At 36.1% G+C, this 14,954-nt stretch overlaps 1 protein-coding gene across 1 annotated transcript in view; it reads right to left on the bottom strand.

Annotated features, from left to right (window-relative positions):
• LOC136856964 (thymidylate kinase) overlaps window positions 1–14,954 on the bottom strand; it is a 116,709-nt gene that overhangs the window by 11,810 nt on the left and 89,945 nt on the right. The window contains exon 5 of the mRNA XM_067135258.2: window positions 10,610–10,798. Within this exon, the coding sequence (XP_066991359.2) occupies window positions 10,610–10,798 (189 nt within the window). The remainder of the gene's footprint in view (window positions 1–10,609; window positions 10,799–14,954) is intronic.

Consider the following 14,954-nt stretch of genomic DNA (forward strand, 5'->3'; position numbering starts at 1 on the left):
TCTAACATGCTTTAAGTGCCTTTTAGAGCGTAAAAGGTTCAACTGTCGCGGCGGCACAGCAGCTATCATTGCGACTTCACACATTTTTTTTTTTGCTAGGGGCTTTACGTCGCACCGACACAGATAGGTCTTATGGCGACAATGGGATAGGAAAGGCCTAGGAGTTGGAAGGAAGCGGCCGTGGCCTTAATTAAAGTACAGCCCCAGCATTTGCTTGGTGTGAAAATGGGAAACCACGGAAAACCATTTTCAGGGCTGCCGATAGTGGGATTCGAACCTACTATCTCCCGGATGCAAGCTCACAGCCGCGCGCCTCCACGCACGGCCAACTCGCCCGGTCACACATTTCTAATCCCAATGATTGTTTTTTTTTTTTGTTTGTTTAATGTTCTACTTTTGTCCATTGACGATTACTACACTAATGTTTCTTATCAAGTTAGTGGATAACAGGGCGTTATGTTGATTGTAAAATTACAACTGGGTTTCACAATATTGTGCATTGTGTGCACACTTCTAAACTTTTTCTTATTTTAAAGTTGATCTCAACAGGGCTCCATTTTAACTGTTTTAAAACTCAATGTGACAACACACTCGTATAAAATCAAATGTTTTAAAAATAATTTCTATACTGATGATGGACCTTACAGCCGGAAAACTGGTTCTGAAATAAAATTTAGTGTGCTGATACGACTGTATATGACCAATTATAATAATAAGTTTCACAATAAGTGAAAAATATAAAAATTGGAACCCAGAAGGATAACATGCATTTGAGCTGTCTAGGATATGCTGATGATCTCGCTCTTCTGGCCAATGATATTCAGGAAACAGAACAACAAATAAAATCTTTACAAAAATAGCTCAAAATATTGCTTTGAAAATTTCATTTGTAAAAAAAAAAAAAAAAAAAAAAAAAAAAAAAAAAAAAAAAAAAAAAAAACAACAGAAATTATGCTAACTCAACTTCTCCTTGCAAACAAAATTAAGCTGGGAGACCAAGAAATAAAAATTGTAGAAAAATTTACATATTTAGGTGAAATAATCATATATAACCTGAACAAGAAACCAGCAGAGCAAAACAGAATAGATCAACTGGTTACAGCACAGCGTGTTACCAAGAATACATATAATAAAAAGTCTCTCTCAATAGCAACCAAATTGAAACACTACAAAACAGCCACCCAGCCACAAATTACATATGCATGTGAAACATTATTCAAAACAATAAACACAATTGCAATAGACTGAGTACTCAAGTTAGAAAGGAGAATAGTGAGAACCTGTTTAAATAAAAATCATCAAGTAAACAGAGTCTGAAGACTACCTCCCAACGAAACAGTTTATAAAGAAATAGAACCTGTGACCAGCACAATGAAAATAAGAAAGGAATATTATTCTTAGGGCATCTTATATGGTCACCAGAAAATAGAATCAGTAGAAAAATAATAGAAAAATTATGGAAGAGTAAGAATAATATTAGATAGACCACAGAATTTAAAAAAAGACATGAGAGAGTTACATATTATAATAGAAGATTTAAAATACAAAACAAATACACTCAAGCTATTGAAAGATAAACATACTAGACCACAGATGAAAATCAACAAGCAGAGAATAGGAAGAGTGATTCCAGAAGCAGAAAGAAAATTAGGTTCAGAAAGGATGAAATAGTACTGGGTTGACAAAAAGAAGAAAAACCTCCATAAACCTGACTAAAGTAGCCCTATGTTGGCTAAAAAATTAAAATAAATAAATGTATATAAGGTATAAGGGAAATGTTTAGTAAGTTCATTCTTATATGAATGCTTCAGGGAGATATGGTACATTCTCTTTGATGATACCGATAGCAGAAACATTTGAAACAGAAATTTCGTACACCACAAACATCACACAAGGGCAGGTTTGCTACAATTACATTTCTCGTGAAAGAAATGTCGTTAACATTACTGAAGATATGATGTGTTGGCAATAAGTTTGTGACAAACCAAGCATAATGGATCCTTTTTCCGAAAAACTGGTGCTTTCAATTGATTAGGAATCAATACCTGAATCTTTATTTTATCGCGTCTAGTCGTGATATCCCTTTGATGTGCAACAAGTGTAGAACCTTTCATGTTTTAAAATTAATTTACAGGACAGAACATTAATAAACGAAAAAGGACAACTACATTTCACAATATGTATATTGAACAAAACCATTCGTGTAGTAATCGTCAATGGATAAAAATAAATAAATGAAATAGAGTAAACAGGAATTCATCAGGATTTGGACACAGGGCGCAAAAGTGTGAGGTAGCAGTGAAAGCCACTGCACCATCGCGTCATCTGAACTTGCTATGTGCTAATAGGCACATAACGCACGTTGAAAACTTTGACAGTAATTTTCTCGGAAATGATCTAGTGTCTATGAATAAGCCGAAACACGTGTCTGCTCGTTTCGATCCCTCTTTCACTGAGCTAAGTTTCTGGCAAATCGGGTTGTTACACTTGGCGTGTTCCTCTCGCCAGTAAAAACTTCGTTGTTCTGTGGCAAGACACGCGAAGAATTCATTCAGTGTGTGTCGACATTTAACCAGTTTGTCTACGGCAGTGAAAGAAAGGCTTTTTTCTGCCTACCAGCATATCAATGGCCTGAACTCCAGCACATTTCGACGTTCTTTCTGCCTATGTGTCTGGCATATCCAGACAATGCCTTTCCCCAACAATGAGAAGATGCCCGATATGAAAATGGCTGCCTACGTGACAAAAAACAGCTGAAAATGAAGATTTCTGGAATGGTATCTTTCCAGGGCCAATTGTGAAATGAAGGTAGGAAGATGTGGAAGTGCTACCAAGTACCATTTCCCAGATAATGTTGTTTAATGTTTTCCATCTCTGTGTAAAAATGTGAAGAATGTTAGCAAGGATTAGCAACAAAAAGACCACAATTTACAGTATTGTAATGCTTTGAATAGTGGAAGAATACAAATGTTAGATAGCTTCAGGAAGCTTAAAGGAATGCAACGTCAACATGTAAAAGGTACATTTTCATTCCTGTGATATCTTAATCAGGTTTCACTTAATTTTAAGGACACAAGGTTTAAAATGACATTCATTTTATTTTAATGTGTTTAACAATTTTAATCTTTGCTGCACACCTTTCTAACACTTTCTTTATTTGGGACTGTACAATCCAGCACATTTGGATCCCTATCTACCATCAGACACTTTTTGAACTATAGTAGTGTTCCTTCAAGAAGTGCATGTCATATATTCTTTTTAGTTAACTATTTATTGTGTATCTTTAACTTTTTGGACTTCTTGTACTCAATCTTCTTACAGCTGAGGATGTCCCTAAAGGGGACAAAACATGTACTGTTAAAAAATATGGAAATTAATTCTGTTTATGAGTATTGAACAGTATTGAAAAGGTGGACTCTTACTTGTTTATTCAACACAAGGATCTAAATGACATCCATGTCAATTAAACATAATAATTAATGTTGATTCCAAAAATAATAATGATGCAATTAAAGGAACTTAATACTAAAGAATATTATGACTTTTTCATGTAAAATTACATTCTATTTGTGCATAAATTTAGTCTTTTGTCATCATCTATATCGAAGAGCAGTCACACTGTCTTTATTTATGAGCTGGTCTAACTATTTTACACACCAGCCTGCCTACATCATCATCCATATTAATTGTGACCCGATCCCTGATGAGCACAATGACCATGCTCAAACGGGTGTAATATACAGCAGCACAAAAAGGAGATGAGCTGCTCGACTACGTGGTATGATGATAAAGATGTTAATTCCCATAGGGAACCTGAAATATTTGTTCTGTACATACGTGGTATGTTCCGAGCTGTTAGTGGAGAGATGATGTGGTATGACATTAGTAGACGAATAAATTTGAGTGGTGCCTTTAAAAGTAGGAAAGATCAGAGTATAAAGATAAAATTGGAATGCAAGAGGACAAACTGGGGCAAATATTAATTTATAGGAAGGGGAGTTAGGGATTGGAATAACTTATCAAGGGAGATGTTCAATAAATTTCCAATTTCTTTGAAATCATTTAAGAAAAGACTAGGAAAACATCAGAGAAGGTATCTGCCACCTAGGCGATTGCCTTAAATGCAGATCAGTAGTGACTGATTGAAAAAGTTAATGCCATCATTTCACACCTCTACCTACGGTATATAATGAAAATAAAACTGTTAGAAACATCCATGAATACTGAAAGACAGAAGTGAAAACCAAGTAGAAAATGAACTTCAGATTATAAGCTATAAATTTCATTTTTGTTCATACTGAAGTGCAATTATAAGAATAAATTGACAAGAGGGTCCACCTTTTCAATACAATATATCAAGTAAATGATATTACGTAAGTCTTGGGACTAGTTTCAGCCACTGAGTGGCCATCTTCAGCCAAATAAAAATTAAACAAATTATGTGATGACTAAAATATATGTACACCAGACAAAGATAATGTTTTAGGAATAATTATAACATTAAAATATATATAATAACAAATATTAAGGTTATGATCTTCTTGTCACAATATGATGTCTTTAAACTTTCTTAGGACCCCAGGCAAAGAAGTAAATCTGGAAATGATAGCCAGAATTAGGAATGAATAAATATACAGAAAAGAAATTAAAAAGGAGAAAAATTATTTACGAGACTCGCCCCTAATGTCTGATGTAAAACAAGCACTGACTTCCTGGAGGAATCATGCCTCAGATAAAAATAATTCTTTATTTTATAATCTTTAAATTCCTCTCTCAGCAGCAGTTTTTCTTTTCTTATCCTTCAGCCCCACCTTAGACACCCGTTTTTCTCCTTCCTCACCCACCCCCTTCCCCTCCCCTCCTCTCCTTGTTTACTCCTTTGTTCACATTGCCTGCTTCCTACAGCAAGTCAGTGCTTGTTCCCTATTCATTCCTTTGTTTACATGGCCTGCCTGCTCCCTCCAGGAAGTCAGTGCTTGTTCTACATCAGACATTAGAGGTGAGTCTCAAATAATTATTTCTTTTCTGTATATTTATTCATTTCTAATTCTGGCTATCATTTCCAGATTTACTTCTTTGCCTGAGGTCCTAAGTCAACTTAAAGACATCATATTGTGACAAGAAGGTCATAACCTTCATTTTTGTTTATATATATATTAATGTTATAATTACTTCTACAACACTGTCTTTGTCTGGTATACATACGTTTTAGTTATCACATAGTTTGTTTAATTTTTACGTGGCTGAAGATGGCCACTAAGTGGCTGAAACTAGTCCCAAGACTTACTTAATATCATTTACTTGATATATTGTATTGGAATTTAGTCTTATAATGAACTTTAGACTCACTTTCTATATCCTGTTCTTTAACCGCCACACAAACAAAAATCATATACAGCAGAAGTCCGCTATAGTGAGTACGGCATAAGCGAGAACTCCGTTATAATGCCAGCTCTTTTCTGTCCCTTGAAAATCCCTTATTAAACTGGGTATTATCCTTCTGTTACAGCAAGAATCCTATCACTGATGTATTCGTTATTACAAGCGATTAAGCGTGCATAATTTTTTTCCATTATCCATATTTATGCATTCCAGCGATTATATTGAATGTGATCACCATATTCGGTATAGATTTTCACTATGTGCACTAGCGAGTTCTCTCGTCGACACTTGAACTCGAAGGCGATATTGGAGTAGATTAGTAATACTCGTCGACTGGTGTTCTATAAGCAAAATTCAAAATGAAAGAGAACATGTTTTCATAATAAATGCATAAATAACGTGGCCGATAGCAGTAGTTAACTCGTTACAAATAAAGACTGAAGTAAACGATCGCTTAATTTTAAAACTATGTAGGCTACTGAAATTTTTTTTTTTGCTAGGGGCTTTACGTCGCACCGACACAGATAGGTCTTATGGCGACGGTGGGATAGGAAAGGCCTAGGAGTTGGAAGGAAGCGGCCGTGGCCTTAATTAAGGTACAACCCCAGCATTTGCCTGGTGTGAAAATGGGAAACCACGGAAAACCATTTTCAGGGCTGCCGATAGTGGGATTCGAACCTACTATCTCCCGGATGCAAGCTGAAATTAAACAGGAATGTGATGCACCTCAAAATACGGCACAGAGTGGATGACTGATTTCGGAGATTAGTTTATTCAGTAGAACCTCGTTAGGCATTTCTGCGGGGGACATAATGTGTAAAGCGAGAAAACATACTATTGAATAAATGAATAAAAACTATCCAATACGAATGTATAAACACTTGATAGGTCTTTTTTCTGACATGCCTGCATTTTACGTCCTGTATGCATGAGTACAGTGAAAGATATAGGCCACTTACCATTTCTAAAGATGCGATGAGAGTATTAAAAGGCATGGTGAAAAAGATCAGAGAACAAATATGAAAGTCTTTTCCACTGGGGCTTATTAAAATAGAAACAGTGTATTAAAACAACCTGACAACATATATAAAAACTTTTGTTGTGCAGCCCCGTGAAAGTATCAGCACATTATTGCAGATTACACTCTTCTAACTTCTGAATGGAATGCGAAATACAAACACAAACAGGCTTATTGGGTTATTCAGCAATATCAATGAAAACCAGAGAGCAAAACTGAACTTTCCCGAGATTAATGGCTCGTTCCACAAAGCTATAATTTACTGTCTAAAATCATGGAATTCAAGGGCATTTCCTGTTTTCACGTAACTTTCCCTGACCTGCCTACCATGGCGAGGGCTCTCATCTGTGTTGGAAATCACGTTCCTTTCACAAGGGATGACAAAGAACAATTTCGGGGCTGGAAAAAATGTGATCGCATTTAGCGGTAATAATGAAATTTTGTGATGCGACAAATGAGGTATTTTTAAATAGATTTAATATGACGTGAATCGGGACTTCGAATTTACGACGTGCTAAGCGAGAAATCGTCTTAATGAGGAACGTGCACTACGAGGTTTCACTGTATATTCTCACGTCTGATTAAATTTTGGAAAAGTTGTTCCTGAGTAATTTATAGCGAAAAGGTTAACATTACTCTACCCCTTTCAGACCGTGTACGCACAACTGTGCGGGTTCGTATTTTATTAATGTCTGAGCTTATTTGACATTTTCTTGATGCTAGACCGGACTGCAGTGCTTGTGCGGGACACGTGGAATGTACTTGTTTTTATTTAGCGCTTGCCCACAAGGGGGCAGGAAGAAAAGTTTAAAAATACAGTTCATCGGCAAGATGGCGGGAAGCAGTAATGCCTAAAATAAATATTTTTTTATTGCATTCATATTAATCTAGAAGCTCAACTGAATATCAGAATATAATCAATGAAGTGTGTAAATTGTTTAGCGAATGTAAATTGTGAACTTACAACATCGTACGTAATACCATGAGGTTTTGAATGTTGATACGCACATGTGTGCAGGCTAGGTTTCCCTACAGGCAATGCATGCAAGAGTGTTTTTTTTTGCTAGGGGCTTTACGTCGCACCGACACAGATAGGTCTTATGGCGACGATGGGATGGGAAAGGCCTAGGAGTTGGAAGGAAGCGGCCGTGGCCTTAATTAAGGTACAGCCCCAGCATTTGCCTGGTGTGAAAATGGGAAACCACGGAAAACCATCTCAGGGCTGCCGATAGTGGGATTCGAACCTACTATCTCCCGGATGCAAGCTCACAGCCGCGCGCCCCTACGCGCACGGCCAACTCGCCCGGTAAATGCAAGAGTGCAGGGTGCTGCCACCAAAAGGACTGTGAAAGCAGAACTCGTACTCTACGTGAGAAATGTAATGTATAAGGTTTTAATTGTTTAAAATAGATCGTTCCACACTGTAAAATAGAACATTTGATCATGTTCATGTGTATATTCACACGTACTGAGCTGAAATTTTTAAATTTATATTTTTTGTAAGTAGTGAATTAAGTCTTGACACGCACAATTGTGTGGGTTCTGTTTTTAAGCTGAAAGTTCTCATTTTGTAAAATAAACTGTAAAAACATGTATTTGAGAGCATTTTAGTAAGTTTCTGATGTACGCACAAAAATTCACATCTCCAGTTTTCTTTCAGATCTGACGACAAGGTGCTGGTGCCAAAAGGGCAGTAAAAGCAAAACTCGTCCTCAGTGTAGAAAATGTAATCTTTACTTGTGTTTCAACGAAGATTTAATTGTTTTAAATTATTCCCCACTGTAAAATACATAGAACATTTGATCATGTACATATGTATATTCACATGCATTGAGGTAATTTTCATTTTTGTACGCAGTGAATTAAGTCCTGACATGCACAATTGTGTGGGTGCTTTTTCTCAGATGTTAATTTTTATTTTATAGAATAAAATCAAATATATGTATTAACCCTCTTGGAGCCAAGAGCCGATCTGGTCGGCCGCTCCCCATCAGCTGGAAGAGGCCAGAGCTCCGCCTCCACTCTACTACTGTAAAGTGCCAGGCCGTTTTCAGTGGAAATACATGTATTTTAAAATTCACGTATATCTACCGCTGTATAGCAAATACCGGCATGAAATTTTCTACATATCGACTACGTAGAATAAGAAACTGGTTTGGAGTGATATAAAGAGTCAAAGACGTTTTATTGTTGATTTATAGTTGTTGAAATCGTTTATTTTTAGGAAGAGAAAAATATTTTCGCACTTTCTCTCTCAATATCTACTTTGAAAAGTAATTTACGATACAAAAGAATATACGTAATTATGTATAATGTATTTCTAAATACAATTCTATAGAATAACTAATTTGAATGAGAAAAATAAAAACGTAAAAAATAAAAATTGAAACATATGTCACTAGTAAAAACAAGACAATTTTACTCACCAATAAAATTCGCGTACGTGTATCGATGTTTGGCAAATACTGACAAGAAATTTTCTACGTGCGTACAACACAGTATTAAATTCTGAAATATTAAATAAGTAAAAAATAGTAGTTGATATTATAGTTTTTTGATTTCAGAAAAAACAGTTTCTCGTTTTTTCTGTTGCAGTATACATTAGAAAAATAATTTTACAATACAACAGAATTTACGAAATTAAGAAATGTATGGCACTAAAGCCGTGATTTGCTTTGACCTACTAAGCCACCGCTGCTCAGTTCGGTACCTGCAGTTTACGAGGTGAATCATGGTCAGTGAGACGGATCCTCTCGGTAATTATTCTTGGTTTTCCAGACCGGGATCACCCTCTCACCCTCAGATATATCCTCAATTGCAATCACTTAGGGTCACTTAGATTGAGTGGACCTCGAACCAACCCTCAGGACCAGGCGAAAATTCTTGGCCTGGGCGGGAATCGAACACATGACCTCCGGGTGAGAGGCAGGCATGCTACACTTGGCCACGGAGACCAGCATTTAGGTAATGATAGAGGACTATATGTGACTATAAGGTTTAGCATAGAGTAAGTGAAAAGTAAATTGAAGTATGATATGGGCGGAGAATCAGACGGTAGGGCATGTTTAGGTCCAAGAACTTCCTTGAAGGAGACAGGAGGTTGAGGAATGTTGTCGGGTTCATAGGGACAAATTTCCACAAAATGTTCTCCAGAGACATCATCATCATTTTCGTTATCACTAGTTTCATCTCCCACCATATTCAGAGTAGCTTTAATGCTGTTAGACACAATTAAACGTCTCTTCTTTAGCTGCGGTGATTCCGCGGACGTGTCCGGTGTAATTTCGTCGCTACTCTCTGAACTAAATTCCCTATCGCTATCCGATAAATCATCCGCGTTAACTTCGCACTGTTCCAAATTAATTTATTGTCATCAATACCTGCTGAAAAAAAATATCACGTGAACGACATGCCATTTTCCTGTCACAAATCCACTCACTGCAAGGAGCAATCTCTTACTGACCGGTTAGCGGTATTTGTAAACACAGGAAACGACTCTTGTGAAAGGTATAACACCCTCTTAGAACTGCCAAAGCAAGGCCAGGCACACAATAAAGTGTAGCCCCTTTACTACTGGTTGTAACAAAAGTAAGCACGTCACTATAGGTTGCCTCAAAATTACGTATACCACAGAAATTTAAGCCGGCCGATGTAATCGGCTCTGGCAACTTCCGACTGGATTCTTAAAGGCCGACCAGATCAGCTCTGGCAATTTAAAGGCCGGGTGCTCGCACTACCGCCTGGCACCAAGAGAGTTAAAGAGCATTTTAGTCAGTTTTTGATGTACAAACAAAAATTCACACTGCCAGTTTTCTTTCAGGTCTGAAAGGGCTAATGGTGTTTGAAATATGTTTTCATGATACATATGCGGTTAAGTTAGGCTAGGTGTTTGAATAAGAAAACTGAAACGTTTGCCACAGAAGCCACTGGAGTGATACTACTCCAGTTCTTCAGAATCAAATTGAATATCCACATTCACGTCTCAGAATTAGAAAAACAACTTTCGAGTAAGCCGTAGTATGGAAATCTGCAAAAACTCAAGTTTTGAACAAACGGATTGCCATTACATACGGATTGTACAGTAATGTTGGATATAACGACAATCTGCTATAGCGAGTAAATTTTTCGCCGTTATGAATTCTGGCTATAACGGACTTCTACTGTAAATCATTATGTGAATCAGATATACCAATGTTAAATACTGCTTACCTCCCAAGATTTGTCCAATAACTTCATGTAATTGGAAAGGACTTTCTCCTGAAATTCAGAGATTTCGTATCTTTCCTCACCAAATCCACCTCGTTCCTTCACGACATCTGGACTCAAGTTAAGGAAAAGTACCAAGTCTGGCTTGGGTAAACCTGTTTCTGCACTGGAACACCATTCAATATCCATTCCCTAAGGAGAGACAAAGTGATGTTCTAAAATTCATATGAACCTTAATCTTCATCACAAACTAAATCATAACAATGAAAAATACAGTTTGTTAAACATCACTAATAATTATTCATGAAAGTTAAGGGTGCCCCCTTAACTTTCATAAGTTTTTAAGTTTAAGTTTTGCAATTTTGATTCAATATTCACAATATTTTGCAAGTTGGTTTATGTTACCAAAATTACAATTATTCTAAAATTTGCAACAGTCTGGAAAATAGTTTCAGATTTATAACAAATGTAAAAAAAAAAAAAGTGAATAATTTCAAAACAACCCTTGCATACCATTTTTTGAGCTTTTTAGTTTGAAACTTTACTGTGATAGTTCTTAGGGGGATGTGAATAATCATTGGTGTTATTATTTGAAACAGTATATTACTGCTGCTTTTATTAAAGTACCTACTTCCCCCCTATCTCTGGTTTGCATTCTTGTTAGGAAGTCTCAAATTTTTATATATGACTCAAGGTATCTGTGTCAGATAGGATTATTTTTCAAAATGGACACACACTTCACTGCATCTCAGGCATGCTAAGTAAGAAGAAAATACTAGATTATGAAGTTTTGAGAAAAACTAATTGTGTATAAAATTACAGTAGCTGCATCAGAACTTTCCAGCAGGACATTAAAAAATGGCTGCAGGCGAATAAAATATTGCCATGTGCCTCAAGCGTAAAAAACTCAATTTTGGTTTCTGGACCATTTTGGCTTAAAAACTCAGTGTCTCCCTTTTGTAGTCAGCAGGTTCATAAATGTAGGAAAAGTAGTAGAAGAAAATTTCATTTTTCTATTAGAAGAATACTTTCACCAGTGAGAGTGGCTTAACCTTTGATGAGAAATTCAGTAGAACCTTCATAATTCGAAAATTGGTTAATAAAAATTCCTCACAATTTGAAAGAATCTCTCGTTCCTAAAACCTGAAGTACAGTTTTGCTTACTTAAGTGGTTTCATTCAAAATAACGATAATCTGTAATTCAAAGAACAATGCTGGTCCCATTACCGGAAATCAGACTTTTAATTCAATACAATATTGAATATTGAATACAGTATTGAAAATTGATATTTCAGTGGAAATAGGATGTACCATCAGGCCACTATGCCGTGGTGTCATCTTATGTCTTACAATTGAACTTCAAGATGGTTTACAGCCAGCAAAGCTTAGTCCTCCAGGTGTAAGGATGGAACACAAACCAAGAAGGAAGACCACACTCTCACAGTAAACACAAGTGATTATTTTCATTTTGACCGTATTGATATTCAATTATTAAATGTTAAAAATTAATTTATTGAAACCACCTATTCAATACTGGTTGAGTCTTTAAGTCATAAAGTCTTTAAGTCATAAAGACTCAACCAGTATTGAATAGGTGGTTTCAATAAATTAATGTTTAACATTTAATACTCTCATAGTAATGAAATAAAAATCTTATAGGTTCCACCTTGTTCAATACAAATACACTGTTGTTAGATGGTTTTTATTGCAGAACTAGTTTCGGTGCTCATTTAGGCACCATCATCAGCTGCATAATAAGTTAAGAAAAACTTGGATATATAACAATATAAAACAACATATTGATATATTTAACTCCTAAATATCTATCTAATGTTAAGTTTAAAAACTCTAATTTACAACAAGATAACATTTGTGAGTCAAAAATGTAAAATCTCATCTCTGAGTGATGAATTATCTTCATTATTCTGCGATGGCCATTATTCTATACACTCGTAAAAATAGAGTTCAAATAGAATCTTAAAATTGAAATATTAGAGTTGAATCAAGTCTTATAATGTTAAAATGTTCATTTCACAGATGCATTGCTAGCCATTTATTGGATTAAAAACTCAGTGTGTTCATTAAATTGCTAAACTGCGCAGTCTTCTGAAGTTTATTGATGTGTGGAAACGTAGTTCTTATGTTGTATATCTAATGGTTGGAACTGTGATTATTTGTCCTGATGTTGTTAAGCGGGCATAGCCTCTCAGTTCAATACACCCTGTAATGATGAAAGCCGAATGTTAATAGAAGGCGAGAAAAAATGTTAAAAACCTTATTGAATACAACTATTCATGAAGCCGACTCACCTCAACGGCTGTGTACTTTACGCAGCGACTGCAGCACGAGTGCGTAGGGGCGGCAAGGGGAATGTTTCTGGAACATTGACAATGTAGGAGAGGGTCTGGGGGGGGGGGGGGGGGGCGTTGTGGATGAAGACAGTAGTATGAAAAACTGTTACGTAGAGTTCAAAAGACTGACAAATTTTCTGGAATTTTTAGCTTGTCAAGTAATAGAATAAAGCAGTCATATAATACTTTGGGTTTCTCCAAAATTTCATTCAAATTTAGGTTAGCGTTATAATACTGGTCTAAATGTATTAGACATGCTTCTGTAATGTCAAGCCTCGGTCTCTTAGCTAATGTTTCCATCATCTCAAACGATGACTCTTTTTCTATTATTAAGAAAGACCCGACTCAGTCCTTGCAGAAGCAATTGAAACAAACACTGAAGAAATCGTCTTTCCTCTTTAACGAATTTGAGAAGCAAAAATTAATTAGCATGAATCCCAGCCTACCAACCGCTAAAGCGTTGCCAAAAATCCACAAGGCCGGTGTCCCTGGAGCAATATGTCCAAAAATTCCTAAAACAACATTACAGATTCACTGCAAGGTACATACACCGTTTATGTGAAATTCGTTACTAATAAACCGTGTATAAGCCTCCTGTGTATACATCTGTTATAGTAGTTCATTGAATTGCTTATACAGAACAGGATCCTTGTATAAGCGTTGTACAGCAGTGAGTAGCGGAAAAAGAAAAGAGCAAGCAGTTTATTTTCACGGTATTTATTGTCTGCAGTAATATAATCGTGGTAAAATATTCGACTTATCCATTTAAACATTGAACACACAGTGAAAGAATGGACGATAATGATGATCTTCACGATATTTTGAACATAGAAGACATACACCTTTTAGAAGTTATAGAGGCTAGACATCTTCGTAAAGTAAAACACTTTAAAGAGACGGAATGGCAATGAAAAACTATAAAAGAAATTATGGTTGGGTGTATTTAGTGTAATAATGTGTTACTGCTTAATAGACTTTTGAAATTCCAAGCTTATTATACATTATATGCCTCTACAAAGATCTTTCTCAAATTTGAGTATTAAAAAAATACCTTGAAAACCGTACATAATATGATTTCCATATGCAGATATATGATGTATAAATGCCTAATAGAAACATTTTTTTTGATCAAACCTCTTTTTTAGCTACAAAACAGTTTTTCCTTTCTCCTGAAAAGTAACTATTTCGGAATGTGTACCCTTTTCAACTCACCGATTCTATTACAATTGCCTACGTTTTCCGTACTATCCCAGTTAGGAGCTCTTGATCTTTTCTTAAGCTTTTCCATTTTTTTGTGGCGTTCATTACACAAGCAAGCTGGAATTCAAGAGTACAAATTAGGGCAAATATTAGTTTATAGGAAGGGGAGTTAGGGATTGGAATAACTTACCAAGGGAGATGTTCAATAAATTTCTAATTTCTTTGCGATCATTTAAGAAAAGGCTAGGAATACAACAGATAGGGAAACTGTCATCTGGGCGACTGCCCTAAATGCAGATCAGTAGTGATTGACTGAAATGTTGATATCAATATAATAGGACAAAACTGAATTCTAGCATTTCACTAGACCACTGGGCGAGTTGGCCGTGCAGTTAGGCGCGCGCGGCTGTGAACTTGCATCCAGGAGATAGTGGGTTCGAATCCCACTGTCTCACTCTGTGTTGTGGTTTTGTTAATTCAACTCGTTGTCGGATTTGAAAATAAGGTTTAGGACGTTGTGGAAAATACCTGATATCAAAGAATGCGCTGCGTTGGTTAAGCGGAAGTTCAATACTGAGAGTTCTAAGGGATATTATAGACCATGGTTCTTTGATTTGGTCATCATGCCATGGTTACTCAAAGCGTTTTAGGTTAGTTACAACGCCATGTTACTTCAAATTTTTTCCTCTCGAATGGCCTGTAAATGGTGGGAAGCATAAAATGTCGCAAATGTAAATTTGAGGATTTTAATACACTGTGAGCATAGGAAATCTCAGGGTACCAACAAAGAATGTTGT

The sequence above is a fragment of the Anabrus simplex genome, chromosome 1 (assembly GCF_040414725.1).
Source record: "Anabrus simplex isolate iqAnaSimp1 chromosome 1, ASM4041472v1, whole genome shotgun sequence".
Classification (NCBI taxonomy): domain Eukaryota; kingdom Metazoa; phylum Arthropoda; class Insecta; order Orthoptera; family Tettigoniidae; genus Anabrus; species Anabrus simplex.